Source organism: Haemaphysalis longicornis, unplaced genomic scaffold, assembly GCF_048455015.1.
Source record: "Haemaphysalis longicornis isolate Haplotype H1 unplaced genomic scaffold, Haemaphysalis longicornis Haplotype H1 scaffold_28, whole genome shotgun sequence".
Classification (NCBI taxonomy): Eukaryota; Metazoa; Arthropoda; class Arachnida; order Ixodida; family Ixodidae; genus Haemaphysalis; species Haemaphysalis longicornis.
Genome location: NW_027526329.1, coordinates 4,271,853 through 4,296,120, shown reverse-complemented (window position 1 = coordinate 4,296,120; position 24,268 = coordinate 4,271,853). Strand labels below are relative to the sequence as shown.

The 24,268-nt window shown below is 47.3% G+C and overlaps 1 protein-coding gene across 2 annotated transcripts in view; it reads left to right on the top strand.

Moving 5' to 3' along the window:
- The window catches only part of LOC144172990 (cytochrome P450 3A14-like), an 87,222-nt gene that overhangs the window by 11,092 nt on the left and 51,862 nt on the right, over window positions 1-24,268 (top strand). Inside the window, exons 5-6 of one of the 2 annotated variants that reach the window (XM_077701585.1) lie at window positions 5,649-5,774; window positions 18,050-18,287. In XM_077701585.1, the coding sequence (XP_077557711.1) occupies window positions 5,649-5,774; window positions 18,050-18,287 (364 nt within the window). The remainder of the gene's footprint in view (window positions 1-5,648; window positions 5,775-18,049; window positions 18,288-24,268) is intronic. The other variant, XM_077701586.1, reaches the window with a different exon arrangement.

Genomic DNA, 24,268 nt, shown 5'->3' with positions numbered 1-24,268 from the left:
CAATAAACGCCTCCAGTAGGACAATTATTATGGATTGGGGGGGCAGCAGGTTCTCCACCAGAAGGAAGTTTAGTGGAAGTTTATTTCTCATAAACTTCTACTTTACGAAGAATAATGTTTCTAAGTACCTATTGCAGTAATCCGCAAGAATTTTCCCGGAGTGTTTATGGCAAGGTTTGTATTTCGGTGTTCGTTTTACCGGGGACTTGAGAGACATTGTTATTTTCCAGACAGCGCCTGGGCGTTTTTTCTGCAAAGAAGGGCTGGTGACATGTTGTCTTCGCTTCTCTTAGCTGATTATTTAGTTTGTTTCGGTTCTTCAGAACATTTCTAATGCGTCTACAGGTCGTATTTTATGAAACAGACGAGGGTTTGTTCTCTGAGTCTTTTTTAATTGTTCCGCCATAATGCGGGGGTTCCTAGGATTGTCATTACGCGAAAAAGTTTCAAAATATAAGATGGCCATTTGGGATAGTTGGTGCAGATTCAGATTCATGGTGAAAAAAACAGCGCAAGAAACACAAAGACCAAAGGAAGATGGGACGACGCACAGCGCTGATGCGTCATCGGCGCTCTGTGTCGTCCCCTCTAGTTTTAGTGCCGGTTTTTCTTGCGCTGTTCTTTCACCATGAATCTGAATTCAATACGAAAGTGGGCTGAATACATTTTAGCGAATGGTAATTTCAATATGAGGTTCAAATGGGTTTTTTAGAACGCGGAAACCAGTTACAAGCGATAATGTGTGATTTACCGAATTCTGGCACTGTGCTGCGTACGGGATGGTAGGCGTTGAAAGTTTCTTGTTTGATTTTTACTGTGATATAACACAAATATTTGACAATGATAATTTATACAGGATGTGTGCCGCAATGAGACGTAGGCGTATCTGCATTTTTAATTAGAAGTTCAAGGCAACTTGAAGTTGTCTGGGTGACACCTGTGGCGGTAACATTGAAATTTACAAAACAAGAGGTTAGTTACGCCATCAATAAACGTGAACCCATAACGCTGTCCGCTAGAATATTTATGTTCGTGCCACCTCCACAGATTGAGGGAAAGTTGTAGTCACAAATTTAATCCATAAAGGTTTAAAAAAACTGTTGGAAGAATTGTATGTTCCCATTTGGTGTCCAATATATCGCACACATAATTTTTGTATCAGGTATAAAAGACAGAATATCAAAATCCACACTGACTGTTGAGATTTCGGGAACTGAGCATAGCAACAGGAAGAGCGTATCAGCTCTCCTCGTCTGCCAGATCTAGTAAGAGAATATTTTGATACCCGCCTAATGAGAGCATAGCTTCGTTATTATTACACCAGTCATTTTTTAGCTGTTAGAGTATGGCCTAAACTGCGGGTAACGCACCTACAAATACGTTCGAGACTTTCTTCATGGCCGAAACGCTATTCTCAAGGTGGGTGACCTGAAATAAGATCGCGTTTCTCTCGGGAACAATGGGACACCTCAGGGTCCACCCTGTCCCCCTTGCTATACATCATAGCCCTCATTGACCTCTCCTCGCTCCTGGGTTCCATACCAGGCATATGCTATGGATTATATGCGGGTGATATTGATACACGGTAGTCCGGTATCTACAGAAGGCACAGTAAGACCGACCAAGCGCCGTCCAAGCAAGGGGCCGAAGTCCACGCGCGTCTTCTTTCTCTTCCCTCCTTGATGATAATTCCGACTAGATGGTGATGTCTCGTAGCAATATTACCATATTTGCGATTCATTCATCAGGAGTGGACATAGAGTAAAATCTAAAACAGGCGGTTGGTATAGTAATTCAATACACAGGGGAGTGTGGCCTAGAATGCTCGCTGCAGAAATCGGAGCTGCTAATCGTTTCAGCAAGGAAGAAACTCTCTCCTGGGCCGCCAACTATCTGTCTACACATGGATAGCCACGTAATGGCTCCGACTCCACAATTCAGAATCGTGGGCATGTTTTTCCAAGCGGATGGCTCGAACATTCCACTGCTCAACAGACTTAAGAAAACCACAGAGCAAGTCTCCCACATGATCCGCCCACATCCACACGATCCCACACGATTAGTACCCAGACGAGGGGTATGTGATAGGAGGATGTACTCAGGCTGGTTCAAGCCTTCGACGTGTCTAGGGTCACTCACTTCCTCCCCTGCCTTTGCTCTCCAAGACCGAAAAGGACAAGATGGAAGCCCTGATACGCAAGGTGTTAATTGTTTGATTGATTGATTGATTGGTTTGTTTATTTATTTATTTATTTATTTATTTTTATATTTACTTATTTATTGTAGCATTGAACGCGCCGACGCAACGCAGGGCATAAGGCGCGGCGCAGTGGGGGGCTGCGGAATAAATTTGGCCCCCTTGGGGATCTTTAACCTCTGCTGAAATCTCGTACACACGGGCGTATTTGCTCTTCGCCTCCATCAGAAAAGCGGCCATCGCGGCCGGGAATGGATCCCGCGTCCTCGTGCTTAGCGACACGCAATGCGTACAAAGTTGCATTAGAACCACATGTAACCACCTTAACGCAGAAACTCTTGTGGTTGGGAGACCGCTATACCTTTAATTAACTGTTCGAAGCCCACCATTTAGGACAACTCTTACGTCTCAGCCCTACCCCTACCAGTAGAGGCATTTTGCTCTTAAATGAGCCTGCACTCTCCTCTGGAACACCCGCAGGCCAATGTGGCTGAACTTACCCATGAGATTCGCACGTTCATTGTCACGCAAAATGCATCCGATATGTCACGAGGCTCGTAGCGAAGCTTGAGCGAAAGCGATTCTTAATCAATACGGCCGAAGCTCTGCCACAGTCTATACAGCCGCAGCCTCATTTCCCGGGCGAATAGATACGACTGCTGTGGTTTCTACTACCGAAAATCTGATTACATGCGCATAAATCCTCACCATCCACTCTCTGCAGGCGGAGGAAGCGGCAATCTAATCAGCCATTGCGCAAACGCATGCCCAAATAATGATCACAGACAGCCATCAAGCATGTAGAACCTTCTTCAGCCGTTGCGTATCCCTACCTGCCAGAATAATTCTTCTCCAGCATCCTCCTCGGCATCCCGTAGGGAGTATTTGGGCTCCAGTCCACTCCGCCGTCTCTGGACACCAAGCTGCCCATCAGAGCGCCCGAGAGTTGACCCACCGGGCAAGCCTAGCGTTCAGCGAGAAGTGGCAGGTCTGACCTCTCTTGTCGTTTCATGGAAACACCCAGCATTACCGTGTGGAACGAGCACTATATCCCCCCACGCATAAAAGCCTCACTAATGAACAAGGGCGCCACCTCTGAAACATCCAACCAAACACATTTCTCCACCCCACTAGAGCCCACATTCTGGCCCCCCGCCGTACTCCTCGCAATGCCGCTTCTGCGAAGCTCCGGGTACCCTATACTACAGCAATGCACGGGCCGCAATTTCTACGCCCCTCCCGACCCGGCCCGATAGAGACACGGCCCAGGCCCACACCAGGCCCGAGAAATTTATAAAAAAATGAGCCCGAGCACGGCTCAAGCCCGACGAATTTATAAAATGTGAGCCCGAGCCCGGCCCGAGCCCGAAAAACCTTTAAATTATGAGCCCGAGCCCGGCTCGAGCTCGCCAACTGTAGTAAAATATCATCCCTAGTCCGACAGGATATTACATGAACTTGAAGAAGTTTTCTGTTAACCTATAAAGCGTAAGCACAAAGCGAATACGACTATTTTAGATCTAAATTTTCTTTAAACGTGGACCGAACATTGCACAACTTATCCTCACTTAGAAGCTGTTTTTTCGGTAGTCGTGTAACTTCATTTGCCACTTCATTTGCCAGTCTTCGAAATCAAGGCACACCCGTGGATACCTTAAATGATTCCCAGTAAGTAGATAATTTTTATTGCAATTTTCAACAGATATTGCACCTTTCGTTCTTCCGTTGCAGGCTGAAATTTGATCAGACGATGCGCCCGGCTTCACCATCTGTTTTTTGGCTTTCCCTCTAGTTACGTTGGCAGCATGATTTTATCTGCGCTTCTGTTATTTCTTGCCTTTAGTCATGGCTCTACAAAAATCTTGCGGGAAAAAATCATAGGCTCCGCTTAGAAAATTGGTTCTTCAAAATTCTCACACACTGCGAAATTCACGTCTCGTTTGTTTTGTTTGTTTTAATTTGAAAAGAAGAGAGAAATTACGATCATTTTGTAGTCTATGGCTGGAGTGCCCTCGTTTTCTGGCCCGCTCTCTCCCACTAAGCTGATGGGACCCAGACGTATGTTTTATTGATGTGAAGGCTTTCTAAGTGCAATCGTCTTTTTATCGCATCTTTTAACGGCGTGGTAGTTAATTAGCACTTTCTTTTTTTCACTTTACCTGAAATCTCAACAAGAAAAATTTGTCTTTCCAACAATTTAGAACTTGCGGCACACGATAGCCGGGCCTCAGGCACAGCCCGGGCTGGATCGGACCGGTACAGCCCGACAAAATTTTTGGTTCAAGCCCGAGCTGGCCCGGGCGTGAGAAAATGCGGGCTACCAGTCCCGAGCCCGCACCGCGGGCCGGTCCGAACTCGGGCTTTCGGGCCGGGCCGGGAATTTGCACTGCACTACCCTATACCATATCATTTGGGGCTGTGTTAGAAACCCCCACGTGCCCCCCTACCCTTCGGCTAAGTAGAGCACTGGCAGAGCGCACTGTCCAGGTCGGACCCTGACGACGAGCTCTGGATGGTGCAGAGAGACCACGAAGCCGGACTGAGTTGTGGGGTCCTGGAATGAGGACCCTTCCCTAGCGCTGACTGCATTAGACACGCGTGTATTCCTCATCCTCCTACTTAGTCATTGTTATACATCTTATGTCCACAGAAGAAATAATGAACGAACGAAAGAAATGTAGAAAATATGGTTTGTGGTACTTTGTGTGCACCACAAATGTTTTCACCAGGCGCCCTTACTTCTTTGGAGTGTACTCTGATTTTGCAATTGAAAAAAGTGTGGATAGCCTATGGTGGCAGCAAAAACAAAATATACAAATACGAATGTACTGGACATCGTGAGTAGTTGTGACTTGCTTCTTCTTAAATTTCGTGTGTCTATCGCGCCAAATTAAGCCCTTCGCCGTAAGACGTGCCGTTGTGAATAGACCCGGAATAATTTCTAGTACTTTGGGATCTTTAGCGGGCGCCAAAATCAATACAAGTGGGGTACTCGGTTTTTTGCCTCCACCAATTACAAATGTGGCGAAAGAACATTGATTTTAAAGCCATCAATGTGAAAACACAGTTTCAGTTCTGAAAATTTGCCGATTTCTTCCTCGGAACCACGGCTTTTGCACAGTAAGTGACGTTGCATATTAACAAACGTGAAAATATAAATGACCAGTTATTGTATGTCTGGGACAGCGTTGCCAGAAAATGAGATCAGAAATTTTGGCACTATTGCAGTCTCAGCATGGGCAAAAAAGCCGTAGAATTTTGGGGTCTCCCGGTAGCTTCCAGAATTGATAATCTGAGGGTGTAGTTACTGATTGATCCTGATCCCGATTGTTATCGTGCTTGGGTAAATGCAAAGTAAAAAAAAAGAGAACATGTTGGATTCGACATCTTTCTGGTGCCGGAAAACATAAAAACGACACTATATTACTACCGCTATGACACCTTTTTCCAGCTCAACATGATGACCGACCAAATGCACCCTATCTTAGGAAAGTCGTTGCTACTCACTCGCGGAACAAATGGGAGAAACATCCGGAGCTGCCTCAGCTACGCCCTGAGTTCTGCCAAGCTGAAGAAGGTACGACAGGCTGGATACTTTCGGATTATTGTAATACAAATTGTCACGATATGTACTATAAACATGTCAATGTCAGCCGCATAATGCAAGAAAGCCGACGCATCATCGCCGTCACTGCTATTTTTGTAACGAAAATCGGCATACTTTACCATAAAACGCCACATCGATACTGGTTTGACATTTAAACATAAAATCTTTTTGTCCCTCGCCGCCGTTCAAAATAAGAGTTCTTTTTGTATAGTAAGTCAGCGAGCACACTGCACGCGCAAGCATCTTGCGGAGGCATGGTTCCCCATACATTTTCCCCATTGTAGCTATACTTACGAGAAAGGCCGCTGAAAACCACGATTCGATTTTTAGCTCCTATTACAACAGGGACTCTATTTCGCGCAAGAGAGATAATGGAACTGATGTAGGGACGCACAAATAATCAAAAAAATATTCTGACTAGTACAGCCATACTATCTTCTGGATGCACAGGTGAGCCTGACCTTGTTATATCTTTCACTCAAACTTACACGCAGCCACATGCACGCACAGACACGCCCCAGTGTGTGCGTGCTTGGGTGTATCTCTCTCTCTCTCTATGTATATATATATATATATATATATATATATATATATATATATATATCTATATATATATATATATATATATATACAAAGTAGAAGTACGCTCTTCGGAGACTTTATTTCCAACGTTTCGACCTGAGACAGGTCTTCCTCAGGAGGAAGACATGTCTCAGGTCGAAACGTTGGAAATAAAGTCTCCGAAGAGCGTACTTCTACTTTGTGCGTATTGCTGCAGCAACTAAGGACTCTACTTCACGACTTTATATATATATATAAATATATATATATATATATATATATATATATATATATATCCACATATATAGGGGGAAACAAACTTTGGAAGATGATAGGAAAATAGGAAACACAAGAAAAGAAAACTTGTTCCAAGGCAGCCACCGCAATTGTTGCCAACGTTTCAGCAAGGGACTTGCCTTCGTGAGGGCAGGTCAGGTGCAAAGCAGATGTCTTGCTCAAAATTTCTCAACAATTGCGGTCGCTACCTTCTTCTAATTTTTCTTTTTTGTATATATATATAAATATATATACACACACACACATATATATATATATATATATATATATATATATATATATATATATATATATATATATAAATATATATATATATATATATATATATATAGATATATATATAGGGAGGTAGTAGAACTTTGAAGATGGTAGAGAACACAAGAGAAGAAAAACTTCGAACAAGGTAAAAGCACGATTGTGAAAACAAAGGGAGAACAAAATCAGGTAGGGGAACCACATAAACCCACAAACAAAAGAAAAAGCAATGACCCGGCAACTGAAATGGCACGTGTCAACCACGGCAACATTCCTGGAACAGGCCTGTCCTGAAACTCAAAAACGAAAAGATAAAGTTAGAGTGACGTACGGGGCACAAGACCACGCGAAGTAAAAAAAAAGAGAGAAATAAAATAAATAAAATTGAATTCCAAAAGCAAAGGTTGGAGGGATGAGGGCGAGTGTTAAGCTAGACGCTAAGGAATAAAAAAAAGAAATTAGGTGACCAGCTACAGAGCAGAGTGAACGGTCATAGTCTTTGGATGAGGTATATGCACGAAAATGCCTAATGCTGTATTCAGGGTGAATATCGCAAGGATTCCAAGTTGCCCTTAGACGCATTAATTCCAGCAGGTTCCATGGAGTTGAATTTGTGAATTAAGTAGGATTCTCGGTATTTCCTGTCCCTAGGAGACTTAAAATTTGACTGAAGTATATATAACTTAAGGTCATCAAAATTGTGGCCTGGTTGGTTGAAATGCTGCGCTACAGCTATGGAGGATTTGCCAAGAGTATCTGCCCGGTGACCATTAAGCCGTAGGCTCATAGGTTGACTCGTTTCACCTATATACTGTTTGTGGCACATTGAGCATTCCAACATATACACAATGTTGGATGAAGTGCACGTAAAACTTGAATTAATCTTTGGACATAATTACTGGCTGTGCTTTTTACAACGCAGTCTGTTTGCAGGTGCCTACAAGTCTTGCATCTGGGGCGGGAGCAGCTGGCTATGACTGGTTGCTTTGAAAGCCCTGTTTTAGCATGCACTAAAATATCTTTTAGATTCCTGTTTCTTCGGTAGGTAACCCTTGGTGCTTCCGGGAAAGTCTTTTTAAGTCGGTCGTTACTGGCTAAAATGGGGTAGTACTTCCGCAGTATATTGTTTACGTTTGGGAGGGCGTTTGAAAATTTAGTCATTAGGGCAGGTGGCCTGGCGCTTTCGTTTTGCCGCTGTTTGTTGAGATCGTCATCCCTTTTGAGATTAAACACACGTTGGTACGCCTGATCGAGCGAGCTTTTGGGGTGGTTCCTGTTCATAAGGGTGGCCTTGAGTTCGTCTAGGTGCTCTACGTAGTCACTGTCATCACTGCATACTCTTCAAAGCCTGGTGGCTTGTCCTAGAAAGATCCCTTGTTTGCAGTGTCTGGGGTGATGGCTTTTATAATCTAGGTACTGCTGCCTGTCTGTTGGCTTTCTAAAAAGCGTGGTTTTAAGTTTACCGTTGTCTAGAATGACGGTAGTATCTAAGAAGTTCACTTCTTTTTCAGAATACTGGCAGGAGAATTTAATAGTCGGATGCGAAGAATTGAGATGGGATATAAACGTTTCTAGAGTCGCGCGACCGTGTTCCCAAATCATGAAGATGTCGTCTATGTAGCGGAGGTAAACCTGAGGTTTATGCGGAAAAGAGCTTAATAGGGTAGCTTCAAGTTGCCCCATGAAAATGTTGGCATAGGTCGGTGCGAATGGAGTACCCATGCTAGTTCCAAAAACTTGCAAAAAGTAAGAAGAGTCAAATTCAAAATAATACTAATACATAACTTTGTTAAAACTAGTTCTAACTCTCAATTATTTTGAATTGAGAGTTCAATTCAAAGTTTCCCGCAAGTGAACAGGCGTCCAGCAGTGTCGTGTTGTGCGGGCGCGTGTGTAACTTGACGGTGACATAACGTCGTTCATCGTAGTTTATTGTTAAGTGACGGCATCCTGCCCGTGATTGCATTGTTATCAGTGCCATTTTTTTTGCCCTGCCTAGGGATTAGTAGAATAGTTGTTTGGTCCCCTAACAACTTTCTTAAGGTGGGGGTGATGTGATGAGTGGCTCGGAGGGGGCACGGTGAAAGTAGTGAAAGAAGATTTCACATCGCGGGAGACACCAAGTGGCCGCTGGGAAAAGGACGCCACGAAGAAGAAGAAGACGAGGGCGTGGTGCGAGCAAGCGCTGCGAACCCGGGAAGTGCAGGGCGACCGAGACAGGGCACGGTTGGACTGGGCATTCCCACGTCAGACGTCCGGTCGACGTGCCGTCCGCTACGAGACCGTCGCCATCGGTGACCAGGCGAGCTTCCGTCTGGGTGCGGCTCGGGCACGAGTGATCGCAAGGCTCTGCCGCGTCGTCACGTTCCGGCTCGAGCCAGGGTTCCTGCTGCTGCGAGGCCGACGTTCGTGGTGCGTCAGCGGCTCCATGCTCCTGCTCGGACCGCCGGGTTGCTAAGTCCTGGCCACGGCTTCCGGGCCTGGTGTGCTTGGTCGCGGAGGTGTTCCGGAGCGTCCCACACCAGCTCGTTGGTGACCTGTCCGTGAAGCGGCCGGCCAAGTTTGCGAGCCTCACCCTCGACGACCACTTCGCCCCAACGAGACATACCTGTGAGCCGTGCTCAACGCAACTGTTTTGCGGGTCTAGCGACAGCCACTACCGTGGAAAGCTAACCGAACCCGTTTTGCGAACATTTCTTTTTTTTGAGTGACCTTCATCTCCTTGAGTGGCTAAATATGTTGTAAATACATTCCGTCCTGTGTGTGCGTCCGGCATTCTTCTCATTGGGTTCTGCACGATCCACGATCCTCATTGGGTTCTGCACGATTCTATTATGTTCTATTCAGAACATAATAGAATAATGCGCCGTCGTTATTCTCACTGCTCTCGCGCAGCACCCAACTGCCCTGCCGGGAGACTCTGCCCACAACGGGCTCGAGAGCGAGCCACGACTCTCGCCGCGTGTGTACGTTGTCAATCACTTCACCGGGAAGCGATACCTTTCATAGTACAGGGGTTCATTACGCGGGAAACCACGATACAAACGCTACACTGCACTACGCACCTAGCCCCTGGGGCATACAGCCGTCTGCGTGTGCCCAGCCCGTAGTCGGGCCGCAGTTAGCGTCCGCCGGCGTTGGCCGGCCGCAACGCTCGCTGACGTAGGGGAAGGGGGCTCTTTGTGGCCGCTACACATTTCAAGCCGCTGGACTCGATCGGGCGGCATCGGCGCTCGTCCGCTGACCTTAGACGGCGCAAGCCGCCACATCGCGGACGCGGGGGCAACCCACCAAGAAGTGGAATATGCCCGCGGAGACTAGCCGGGCATCCTAGATAAACGCACTGACGCAAATCGAGGCATGCGCTAATCGACACGGTGGGTGCCGTGACCCACGGAAGTGGGAAACAACGACCAATGTAAGAAACGGCCAAAAGTGGCCGAAGGGCATTTACGCACCGTGCGATCGCTGCTCGTCCCAAGGGCGGTCTCTCTCGGGGAGTCTCCTGCGCGCATCCCCCGTCGCCTCGTAGGGAGAGAAGGGAGGCGCGCGAGGATCGCCCTCACCCCACCAAGGAGGAGGACGTCGCTATCGCCTCCTCGCCCCGATATGACGGGCTTGGCCCCCACATCCCCCTCTCCTTAAATGCCCCCCTGACGGTCGGAAAGCCGGCCATCAGGTACTCACCCAAAAAGAACAATCTTAATGTAAATAAACAAAGCTAGTGCTCACCAGCCTCTACTCCAGCCCTTAAACAAACACTGCATTCACAACGCACGCTACACATACTAAAGATATACACTATGAACAAGGTGTGAAACAAGAAATGTACACTATAAACAATACTCTACTCACTTGGTGAGGGAACTAATGTTACGCTGTACAGAGGGGGTCAACTAAGGTTGCACTACGTACACTATACTACACGAACACAGCTGTTACTTATATTACACAACCTACGGTTAATTACAATGCACTAAGAACACTTAATGACATCACATTACCCGCAAGGATTTTACACTACGTACACCGGGATGGAAAGAATACACAGATTACAAAGGGAAGAAATAATCTTCACGGATGTTCCCGCATTGTTCGGCACTTGGGAGCATAAAGGGGCGAAAAGATGTTCCCGCTGTCAGCGTTCGTTGTCGTCACATCGAGGAGTCACACTCAGCATCGAGTGTGCCAACGCAGAGTTCTCGAGGCGCGCAGATAATGGGCGGACACGGAGGAGCGATTCCACCGTTGCGTCGAGCCGTGTCGCTCTGCAGAGGGATGGAGAGGGAGGAAGCAGCGCCTGAGCCGACGACCCACCAGGAAGGCACCTCAGCACGTGCACCTGCTGGAAGCCAGGAGTCGGGATCGGCGCTGACGAACGGGGCAGCAGCCAGAGAGAGGAGCGGCCCGAGCTTCAGCCCCACGCAAGGAAGGAGGGGGGTTAGGCTGAGTCGAAGGCAGCCCAAGGTCAGCTCGGCCATTCAAGGCGCCCGCATTCCTGGAGACGAAGGGCACCTCTGCGCTCGGTTGTCGGCGTCCCTGGCCGCAGCGTGCCAGCCGAAGAGGCGATGCCGGCACACACCACAAAACATGGCGCGCTCTCCACAGACACGCACCACCAGCGGGGTGTACTGTTCGGCCGAATGAAGCTGGCACACACACGCACGCACTCACAGACGCCAGTCTGCGGTGTTGCACGCGAGGATGGAACGCGGGGGCGGAAACAACCACCGGAAGCACACTTGTCCCCCTCTGCCGTCGCGCACACACGTCACATTCATCAAGGCGGCAGAAGCACAAGACATGCCACGGCGAAGGGACGAGGCCTCCGACGGAAGTTCGCTCACAGCCGACGCTGAAGAAAGCGCGCGCGCGCGTACACACACCCCGCAGCTTGGGCCGAGAACACGCAACAAAACAACAGCATACGCAGTCCCCCGCGCGTCAGGTTCGCGAAAATCGTCCTAACGGCCGAGAAGACGCGGAGAACGAACCGATGGGCAGTAACTCACTCACTCCACACACAAAATGAACACACACACAACAACAGATGAGACAACGAAAGCCACCGCCAACCCCTGCAAAACGCCGCCCCCGATCTCCCCTCCCTCGTCCACGCAAGGACGAGCAGGACCGCGGCGGTGACAAGAAACGAGGGGCTGAGGGAAACCAGAGTACAGACTCGCCCAAGCAAGGGGGCCATCACCCTCTCTAACCCAACGTTACTGCTCTAACCCGCGTCTCGTTGCCGCGGAGCAACCGAAAGCAAAATACAAACTAAACCACTATCAGAATTTCCAAGAACCAAAGGAGGTGACAAGAGAAGGCCTAGCAACAGTCCGGAGTTCCCCCGTCCACGGCGAAGGCGAAAGCCTTTGCGCCTCTGTTTTTTTTTCGTCTCCTTTACACTGTCAAAACTAAGTCTATTTTACACTTCTCTCTACAGGATGCTTGGGACTAGACAAATAAATGCACAATTCTTATCACAACCATACGAGCACTACCATGTAAAGATGCAAGCATGTACACATAGCGCAAACACTAACAAATACACAGCAAAGAATTCACAATAAGAAACATGCGTTCTCTCACGTACATAGCGGGCTGGAGAAAGGGTCAACTGGCTCACCAGGAATCGCCTCGGGAGGATTGTTGACAAGCTGGTGTGCGCGTGCGGGGTCATCAATCGGCTTTAACCATCATCCGACCAGGCGACTCTACAAAGGTGATGTCGGCAGAAACGGTACAATGTGTCCGCCCAAAACAGTCGGACATACCGAAGGTGCTCGGGCCACGCCACGGATAAGCAGGGCGCGGTATTTCGACGTGCTCTAGGAATAATCCAGGTGCACAATTTCCACACTATGCTGGCGGCACATGACTAAGGTCATGAACGCCAGGTGTCTCCCAACAATGGAAAACCCAATTAACTAACTAAAAACGTCCCACTTCACACCTGCCAGTGACACTGCGGCTGATCATTTACAAGATCTTCGAGCCTACCAGACTGTATGGCCAAGGTGAGCCAAGACAATAACGCAACAATGAGCCTAACTGACCTTTCGGGACTTCCGCCTTTAACCGTTCATACTCAATAACGGTCGCGTGTATTACACCACGAGCCCCCACTCAGCCTGGCAAGACACTCATCCCCGGAACCACCAGCAATACAAGCTGGGCCCTGTCCCCAGCGCCCGTTGCAAAGCAAGTCAACGTCGCGGCGCCCCGCCTACCAAAGGCGGCCGAGAAACTGCTCGGAAAAAGGAATAGTTCCGCCAAAACCGTGGCTAGCTCTTCGGGGTGAATACCTAAGAAACATGGCATCCCTAGTAGCCCTACAAAGGGAACCGGTAACATTAATCCGTATAGATACGAGATCAAGCACTAGCTTAAATACTCTGAGTTGTGGAATGAGGCTACTCGAATTCAAGCATCTTCTTTAGCACCTGAGCGTGGGTTGCGTCAAAATCAACCTCAAAATCGAACACAGCACGAAAGCCCTATGTTCTCATGCTCGAAGCAAAGAAAACCTTGCGCTCTCGAGCTCCACCGGCATCCACAAAACGAGGAGCCGGTCCGGCCGGCGGCCCGAATGCGAGTTCTCACCGGAACGTACACTGCACGCAACTAGCGTGCCTTGCGCGGTCAGCCGATTGCACAAGCAAAGCTCGCTACGGTATGGCAGCAAATGAGCAATCAAACGCTGCCCCACGTTGGGCGCCAGAAATGTGGGCAAATCCTATCCTATTAGTATGAAGGAATAGAATAGAACATAATAGAATAACGCGCCGTCGTTATTCTCACTGCTCTCGCGCAGCACCGAACTGCCCTGCCGAGAGACTCTGCCCCCAACGGGTTCGAGAGCGAGCCACGACTCTCGCCGCGTGTGTACGTTGTCAATCACTTCACCGGGAAGCGATACCTTTTATAGTACAGGGGTTTATTACGCGGGAAACCACGATACAAACGCTACACTGCACTACGCACCTAGCCCCTGGGGCATACAGCCGTCAGCGTGTGCCCAGCCCGTAGTCGGGCCGCAGTTAGCGTCCGCCGGCGTTGGCCGGCCGCAACGCTCGCTGACGTAGGGGAAGGGGGCTCTTTGTGGCCGCTACACATTTCAAGCCGCTGGACTCAATCGGGCGGCATCGGCGCTCGTCCGCTGACCTTAGACGGCGCAAGCCGTCACATCGCGGACGCCGGGGCAACCCACCAAGAAGTGGAATATGCCCGCGGAGACTCGCCGGGCATCCTAGATAAACGCACTGACGCAAATCGAGGCATGCGCTAATCGACACGGTGGGTGCCGTGACCCACGGAAGTGGGAAACAACGGCCAATGCAAGAAACGGCCAAAAGTGGCCGAAGGGCATTTACGTACCGTGCGATCGCTGCTCGTCCCAAGGGCGGTCTCTCTCGGGGAGTCTCCTGCGCGCATCCCCCGTCGCCTCGTAGGGAGAGGAGGGAGGCGCGCGAGGATCGCCCTCGGCCCACCAAGGAGGAGGACGTCGCTAGCGCCTCCTCGCCCCGATATGAGGGGCTTGGCCCCCACATCTGCAAACAAGGGATCTTTGTAGGACAAGCCACCAGGCTTAGAAGGGTATGCAGTGATGACAGTGACTACGTAGAGCACCTAGACGAACTCAAGAACACCCTTATGAACAGGAACTACCCCAAAAGCTCGCTCGATCAGGCGTACCAATGTGTGTCTAATCTCAAAAGGGATGACGTTCTCAACAAACAGCGGCAAAACGAAAGCGCCAGGCCACCTGTCCTAATAACTAAATTTTCAAACGCCCTCCCAAACGTAAACAATATACTGCGGAAGTACTACCCCATTTTAGCCAGTAACGACCGACTTAAAAAGACTTTCCCGGAAGCACCAAGGGTTACCTACCGAAGAAACAGGAATCTAAAAGATATTTTAGTGCATGCTAAAACAGGGCTTTCAAAGCAACCAGTCATAGCCAGCTGCTCCCGCCCCAGATGCAAGACTTGTAGGCACCTGCAAACAGACTGCGTTGTAAAAAGCACAGCCAGTAATTATGTCCACAAGATTAATTCAAGTTTTACGTGCACTTCATCCAACATTGTGTATATGTTGGAATGCTCAATGTGCCACAAACAGTATATAGGTGAAACGAGTCAACCTATGAGCCTACGGCTTAATGGTCACCGGGCAGATACTCTTGGCAAATCCTCCATAGCTGTAGCGCAGCATTTCAACCAACCAGGCCAAAGTTTTGATGATCTTAAGTTATATATACTTCAGTCAAATTTTAAGTCTCCTAGGGACAGGAAATACCGAGAATCCTACTTAATTCACAAATTCAACTCCATGGAACCTGCTGGAATTAATGCGTCTAAGGGCAACTTGGAATCCTTGCGATATTCACCCTGAATACAGCATTAGGCATTTTCGTGCATATACCTCATCCAAAGACTATGACCGTTCACTCTGCTCTGTAGCTGGTCACCTAATTTTTTTTTTTATTCCTTTGCGTCTAGCTTAATACTCGCCCTCATCCCTCCAACCTTTGCTTTTGGAATTCAATTTTATTTATTTTATTTCTCTCTTTTTTTACTTCGCGTCGTCTTGTGCCCCGTACGTCACTCTAACTTTATCTTTTCGTTTTTGAGTTTCAGGACAGGCCTGTTCCAGGAATGTTGCCGTGGGTGACACGTGCCATTTCAGTTGCCGGGTCATTGCTTTTTCTTTTGTGTGTGGGTTTATGTGGTTCCCCTACCTGATTTTGTTCTCCCTTTGTTTTCTTTTTTCGTTGACCTAGTTAGTTTTCCCTCCGTCTCTATCTTTTCTTTTGACCTGAGGCTTGCAGATAGTTTCTGATAAGGACCCCACCCTCACCGCCTGGTCTGCTTCCGGCGGTTCTGAGATCCTGTCCCTAAACCCCGCGGAGGGTCAATAAACACCGTCTCATCCTCTCTCCAAAAATTCCACGAATATCAACCACCAGCTGACTTCCGTGTGACCTACTTCACGGCTTAAACTAGACAACCTTCTCGGACCCTCAATCTCTCCCCCGACACACTCCCAAACAAATCAGCTTGCTCAATTTCCCTTCCATCTTTCCCTCTCCTTTCACCTGGGGTCCTACCCCTATATAAACCGTGCCTGCCAGGCGAGAGATTGCCCTGAGGAAAGCAAGTTCTCATTGCTGAAACGTAGGCCACAATCGTGCTTTTACCTTGTTCGAAGTTTTTCTTCTCTTATATATATATATATATATATATATATATATAGGGTTTGGAAATTAGGGGCTCGTTAGGAAATCCAGAAAGAAATGCCGGCAGTCTACAACGCCAAAGAAGGCATAGGGGAATGGTTGGACTATTTTTTATCGTTCGTGACGTTACATTATTTTTTGTTATTAATTACGTGAGAACGACAGACAAGAAAAACATGCGTCCACAGTGGGGACCGAACCCACGCCTTTCGATTAGATCTCGAATGCCTTACCAGAAAGAAATGCCGCAGAAATACCCCAGAAAGTGACGGAGAACACAGTCGCCCAGATAGCCGAATTGGTAAGGCATTCGAGATCTAATCGAAAGGCGTGGGTTCGGTCCCCACTCTGGGCGCGTGTTTTTCTTTCTTTCTTTCTCACGTAATTAATAACAAAAAATAATGTAACGTCACTAACGATAAAGAATAGTCCAACCATTCCCCTATGCCTTCTTTGGCGTTGTAGACTGCCGGCATTTCTTTCTGTATTTATACATATATATATATATATATATATATATATATATAGATATATATATATATATATATATATATATATATATATATATATATATATATATATATATATATATATACATATATATATAGTATTTGCCAAGTTTGCGAACTCCCCTACTGATTTCTTGTATTTGTATTTTCTCCGTAGTATTTTATTTGTATTTCCTTTTACGTAGTTGCTGTTTTTTTCATTACTGCTTCTCTTCTAGTGTTTCGACTTGTATATTTCTGGTTCTCTTGTCCATTTTCTTCTCCCCGTACTTACCGCAATCGCCCGTACACATTCCGCACACAGTGGTCGCACCAAAGTGGTGTACGGCAAGGCGGCGTAGGGAACGCACTGTCGTAGTTTCAAAGACAAGATTTTTTCTTGGCCCACTTGAACAGAAAAATATTGGTCTCTCTGTCTGTGTAGGTTCGCCTGTGTGTTCCTTGATTCAGGCGACCGGCCAGAAACACAAAGAATCTTGAAGTGACAAGTTTATGCAGGTGAAACATGTCGAAACCACGAAATATGTTAAGTACTTCATGGTTCTTAACATTTTTAAGCAAAAAAAAACATGATGTGAATTTGACTGAACACATCAGTACGTAGGTAGTGCTAGGTAGTTGTGTTTATATGTTTTGTTATATGAAGGCTTTTGTTATTTACTTGAAAATATATGTACGCCTGATTTCTGCAAAGCGGTGTATTGGTGTTGAGATGTGTTCACTTTATAGTGTCATAAAGTGGTGTATTGCTGTTGAGGTGTGTTCACTTGTATCGCGCACCCTGCTTGGACCTAGTGTCCACAGTATGTTATAAATAAAAAGATAAATAAATAAAAATTAGTAAATAAAAATACCAGTTGAATATCTTCACCCAAAAATACAAAAGAGCTTGCTCCTGGTCTAGACCTCGTGACGGCATTTCAAGACATGATGTAAGTAAATATCGTAATAGCATGCGACCAAGCAAAGAAATGCGGTAAAAATGAACTTACTTGAGTAACCTGCAGCGTGTTATTGTGGGAGAAGCGAGAAGAAAAAGGCATATCATGAGAGGTGAGGGAGGGGTGGCGTTTACGGGGCAGGAACAGCATACGACTGTCGTCTCCTGGCGAAATTTGCAGCAAATTGAGCGGATGCACTGCCAATTAGTATTAAATAGCACCTGCTTTATTGCTCTCTCTCCTCATGCTAATGTTTATATTGGTGCGTAAAAACAGCTGGAATGGCACGGGTAACAACGGAGGTGAATTTGTTGAAGTTTTCACAGTTGATTGTATACCTATGGTATTCAGGTGCACCGTTTCTTATAGTACTAGTGACGCTGTGTCAGTTCTTCGCTAATATCGTGTAGAGATGTTTCGTAACCCACTCCTACGTAGATGATAGCGGGATTCGAAGAGAATGCAGGCATATTTGTTAAGTCTTTGGATCCTTACGCCGAGACGGGTGAGGAGGTACACATGCTGGAAAAATTGGAAGGATTGGCCATGGACTACGTGGCACGAGGCTCTTTCGGCCTGGAGGAGCGTTTCCAGGGAAAGCCCAACCACCCCTTCCTGATCGTGGCAAGGAAAGCGTTTCGTGGTGTCATGAAGGGTCCCTTTCATTGGATCGCACGTGAGTTGTCATTGGTGAAAGCGGCTCCTAAAAAAAAATGCGTTTATGCAGATTTACTGAGCGCCGTGTTATGAGCGTTACTAGGTTTGAAACTTTTTTTTATGTTTGTCACAGTTTGCGCGGTATTTTTGCATATTAAAAATGTCAATAAAACAGGCGCACTAACAATGGTTGCACATTCGAAATCATTGACTCCCAAATGAGCGCCCATGAGCATTTCTTCCAGTTTTATGTGGCGGCTAATTGCGGCTGTTGCGTCGCCGTACCAGGTCAGCGAGGCGCGTGTTTGCAATGCTACTAAACACAGCACTTAGAGCGTATGCTTCAACTCTTTTCTTTTTAGTTTGCTGTGAGTTGCCTACCAACATGGTTGTAATAACAGTAGCTTTTAAGCAAAAGCTTTGTTTGTGGGACGCATTGCATTCTGTCAAAAAACTAATCAATTCTAAAAAACTAAAAAACTCTAATAAAAATCAGGTCACACGGCGTGCTCGCGTAACCAGGCTCCTATTGTGTCAAGATGGTTACTGGAAAAGCGTGAACGAGGAACGGTTTTAACTTAGAGAATACGCGCTTTGGATATAAAGAAGAAGTAAAATATTGTCACGGAACACATATGTGGACAATGCCCCCATAGCGCCATAACCCGTCACCGAAGACGACGAAGAGGATGCGGCTCGCCCGAGCGATCATGGCCGCTTGTAAATAGATCGCATCGCTCTGCGGCAACATCTTCTAAATAGATCACTTCATCGTCACCCATGGTTCGCCTCATCATTGGCCTGCCATCACGTAACATTTTGGTGGATGGTGCGGGTTTCAGTCCCATCCCGGCCCCCAGCTTCACCCCGTCTCGGCTCATGAAGCAGTCTCATCCTGGCTCCTGGAAAGCGTCGGCCCGCACCAGCCCCGGTGAGCCACGGAAGCGACATTCCCCAGCCCCGTGTCCCCTGCCCATGCCCCGCCGAGACCAGACGAACTGACCAGCCACGACCAGACGTATAGCCGACGACGTCCCCCCCGCCCAGATCTCCGGCGCTTCTCCGAAAGCTTTAGACGCTGCCTCGTGGGGTCGGCGGTGGTCCCAGCTGTTCCGGGGCGTTGCTCATCGCGACCATCACCATCATCAGTGGCGGCAAGGACATCATTGTACATGTTCTCATCGCTTTGCTCATCCGCTTCGCCACCCTGTCTTTACCCTGGCCTCGACCGGGACGGTCGTCCTACGCCGGGGGGGTGATGTCACGGAACACCTATGTGGACAATGCCCCCATAGCGCCATAACCCGTCAGCGAAGACGACGAAGAGGATGCGGCTCGCCCGAGCGATCATGGCCGCTTGTAAATAGATCGCATCGCTCTGCGGCAACATCTTGTAAATAGATCACTTCATCGTCGCCCATGGTTCGCCTCATCATTGGCCTGCCGCCACGTAACAATATACACCTTTATTTCATACACTACGTATTGGGACACCATAAGATTGCTTGTAGACGCATTTATTTCGTGTGCAAAGACGTTTGCGGGAGTTCGCTCTTCCTTTGCGATTTAGGTCTTTGAAGTTTTGACAATAGGTTTGACGCACTTTCACCGAAGGTTGCACGGACGGTTAGCTTACGCGCTTTTCTAAACTTTCTTTAGCAAGGTATATGTATATTCGTAGGCTACTAAAGTGCTGAAAATTTTGTTTTGTCTACCTCTTCCATGGTTGAATCGCGAGGCCTAATACAACCAGAATGCTTGAACGAGATGTTTCTGTAAATAAACCCCTTCCAAACTACGAAATGTCGTAGTGCACTTCATACCTGCCAGCAGTGTTCAAGCATTACTCATATTTCAGGCCAAAGATAAAATATTGCTAATACTGGCAATTCTCTTTAAAGAAAAGTACACACTAGCACTTAGCATAAAATCTGCGTTAGCAAACACCAAACCACGATAAAAAGAATATTTTAATGACGACATACCAAAACGGCCCTCTCCTGAAGGTTGTGGCACGACTGCCAAGCCAAACAGAACAAAAAAACGTCCGAACCGATGGCTCGCAAGCAGTGTAGACGAAAAAAAACGAATTGAATTCTGCAAACCACTACTGCGTCTATCACGCGTTGACCAAGAGTGGAGGGTAGCATAACGAGCAGTGCTCGGGGGAGAGAACAAAGGAGCTTTTGGAACGTCTGCTAAATGCTATCATCTGTCGAGAACATTTACAGCGATCCGAGGAGATGCGCGTGGAATTCTTTTAACTTGCGCTTCATCTTTTTGCAAAACCCGCTGAGGTCGGCATCATCTCGCGCTTGGGAGCTTCCATAAAAGAGCAGTATTTCTGTGCCTCAGGCGAACGTTGCCTCCGGACGGAGATTTTTCGTACGTTGGACATAGCACGCAGTCGCAGTAAAATACTAGACTAAAACATTAGCAGGGGCTTAGCTGGGCTAGGCAAGGATTTACGTTGCGTGAGCTAAGGCAGAGCTGGTTACTCTTACGTTTCCTCATTGTCTAGGATTAGCTTGATTATCATGCTTACTGCTGAGAAAATGACACACACACGGTATACGCATTATGTTACACATGTATACTTATCAAGCGGCTCTGGCGCAGCGTCACCAATTGCCGCTCCACAGGCGTCACCAATTGCCGCTCCACAGGTTCCACAGGCGCATGACCGTGTTGCTGCGGCGCACGATCGGTTCCACACCCGGCCACCCCTCGCATGATCATCACGTGGACCATGCCGCAATGTGCGGAATGGAGGTCGCAAGACCCTGGCAGCGTGCGTGGGGTGTGTGAGAGACACCAGGCAGCGAGCAACGTTCTGTGCGCCGTGTGACGTCACTACTCCTCGCGCATGTGCAGTACGGCTTTCCAGAAGCCAAGCGTAACTGCTCAACCTCGGCCAGTGTAGCTCACGCTACAAAAAATGGCTGACAATTGCTGTACTCTGAAATACAAAGTTTGTGCGCAGCGCGACCTGCAGCCTCCTCGGTGACGGTGCACAGATGCTGTGCCTCAGGTAGTTCGAACGAGGAGCGAACGCGCGGCGGCGCGCTAGTCTGCAGTTATCTTCGAGCGCATCCCCGCCGCCGAGCATGTGGTTGCAAAGCGTGTTTGAACCTCCTGCGCAAATATCAGGGATGGAAAGCCTCTGCGTCGGCGACGCGAACAGAATCTGAGGAAGTGATCGCAATTTGCATCTCGGGAAGGTAGAGCGAACTGAGTCACAGGAAGTGAAGGCATCGTCGTCGAACGCAGGCCGGCAAACGCTGGTATAACGGCATATTGTAGCGCGTCGCCACGGTAAACATATTTCAGCGCCTTCCGTGTTACTTTCATAGTTCATTCGGTAACGCAGAAAAAGCTGCCCGTCCAACTACTGTAGCGGGCGCCGAACTGCGCCCTAAAACTACTCGCAGTATGCTGACCAAGATAAAACACAGTTGAAAGTGTGGACGCAGTTTTTTTATTAAGATTAGTGAAAATATAACTAGATAACAGCAATGGAGAGCCGAACTGCTTGCAACGATTCAGATCTATTCAAGTATTTCGAAACGCGCTATATATAAAACCCCTGTTCAGAATTAATCCGAGTGGGTACCTTAGCAATGCTAAAAACGTGGAATAACGGTCACGACTAAGTTTCTATAATCGCTCTTTGCTACTCAATAAAAAATCACCTCTTCATGTCTGCCCACGCATTTTAACGAACTATAAATATTTGACATATCCAGAAAGATATTCACACGTATCTGCACTTTGACCTTAAGTAAAGATGCAGCAGTGTTAGGTATCGGAAAACTGCATCTGGTCACCAAATATGATGAATTCACCATGAGCGCGGTTTCTAGTTTTGTAGCGTAAGCTACACTGGCCGAGGTGGAGCAGTTTCGCGTGGAGCCTGAAGTGCCGCGCTGCGCAAGCGCGAGGAGTATTGGATTTAATTTAATTGGATTGAATTTGTTTAAATTAGATTTGGTTAGATTGAATTGGATTGGATTAGATTGGCTTGGATTGGAAATCCAATCCACTTGGAGTACGGGTGTGTAGAGAATTGGGTAGAGAAAAATAATCTGTTGTCGTCGGTTGTTGAATCGGTATGAGACTCAGTAAAGGAGCTCGGTAGGAACGTGGGGTGAGGACAGAATAAAGAAGTTGATGAACGTTAGGAATTAGAGACACGTCTGGCAAATATTCAGGAAAAGGGGTGCAGTAAATTCTGCTCCTTTACACAAATACGTTGCACAAAAGTTGGTATGTTAGTTAAGGCCATACTCCATAGGTCAGAATATTCGATCCTTAATTTTTGTTATTCTTTGTGGGGAAGAGCCCCGAATGTTTCACTTGGGTAATGCATGTTTTATGTTCAAAGCCAACATAGGAAAAAGTACGTAGACCCGCGATAATTAAAACTTTCGGGTAATTCAAACAAATTTTAAAATTTTAGTTGGTCCGCTATGTTTTCGATGCGTTCTAAAGCCGCTTCATTCATACTGCTTCATTAGTAAACTCTGTTAATTCCTCATTTTTGCTTGTCCTTGCCGAAAATATCTGCTTTATTTGCCGCTTCTATTTGCACGCCTTAACCCTCATATCAGCAACAGTAACAAATAAATACGATTACTTGCATACGCGCGTGAAATAAATGAACACGCGGTCCTTAGTGGCATAAACAAAGTTCTTTTGAGCTCTCATACGCAGAAAAAGCAGTTATTCATTCATGAATTGTTTTTCAAAGTGTGTATGGCATTATGATTGTAGATTGTAACGCTCTGGGGAAACGCAGGCGATGAGCCACGCTGTAGCGGAGGGCTCCGGATTAATTCTGACCACCTTGGGATCTTTAGGTGCGTCGAAATCTTGAACAGACGGGCCTTTTAGCTTTTCACCTCCATCAGAAACGCGGCCGTCGCGGAATGGAAGGAACCGCGCGTCCTAACGCTCAGCAGCACAAATCCATAGCCACTGAGACACCACGGCGGGTTCCCTTATCCTAAACCGTCTTGCGCTACGGTATAACAGTGTGCGGACAGTGTTCGCTTCGTTGGAAGAATAAAATTGGTGGAATTATCCATGCACCGTTAATAAATGTCGCATACGGCACATAATACAAGTATAGAGCCGCCTTTTAAAGGAGCACTGACACCAATTTTCGGCGTTATTATTATTGCACAGCCTCCTTCACTCAACAGAATACCCTGGCTGTAATATGAGCGGCCTGCGACGCGAAGAACATAGTTCAATTGGGTCTCATTTATCGCGCCGACGGAGCAGCGCGCGGAGCGGCACTCAGCAAATGGACATAAGCGTGACATCACCAGCCCGTGCAGCCGGGATTCTGGCATATGCGCCGTTCGGGATTAGAGCGCGGGAATTCGAAACAAACTATTTTCAGGCCGTTCACTGTAATTAACTATCGCGCCCTGAAATATTTGAAGTGCTGTTTCAGGTTCACCAGACCAGTAAGCATCGATAAAAGCAATAAAGGTGTAACATAAAATTTTCGTGTCAGTGCTCCTTTAAGAAAATATTTACTCTTAAACTTCAATCAATATCTTAAGAAGACCTACCTTAGAAAACATATTTGGGCTACCGTATTAAAGCAGTCATACAATACTGTTTGTTTCTAAAGACCGAAAGACGTTTATTGCATTCTTCAATCCTCATGTAGATACTGTTCATGAGTGCATGATTATAACATTCCGTAAAAGTTTATAAAACTTCCAGACAGTACTTTCACCGCGAAGCAGTATATGTCTAACCACCCCCTCTCACCCCCTCCCCAGTTTTCATTTCGGTGATGCCGATTTAATCCGCGCCGCACTACTAAGGATTTACTTGCGTCCTCGACATTTGAGTTGAATGCACAGTCCCCTTACGGGCGATGTGTGAGCTCTCACTGGCGTCAGTTTCGAGGTGCGCCATTATTTAGCATACAAGCTTCTTCAGGTACTTAACGACATATGGATCAGTGGTGTCGTCCCTTCA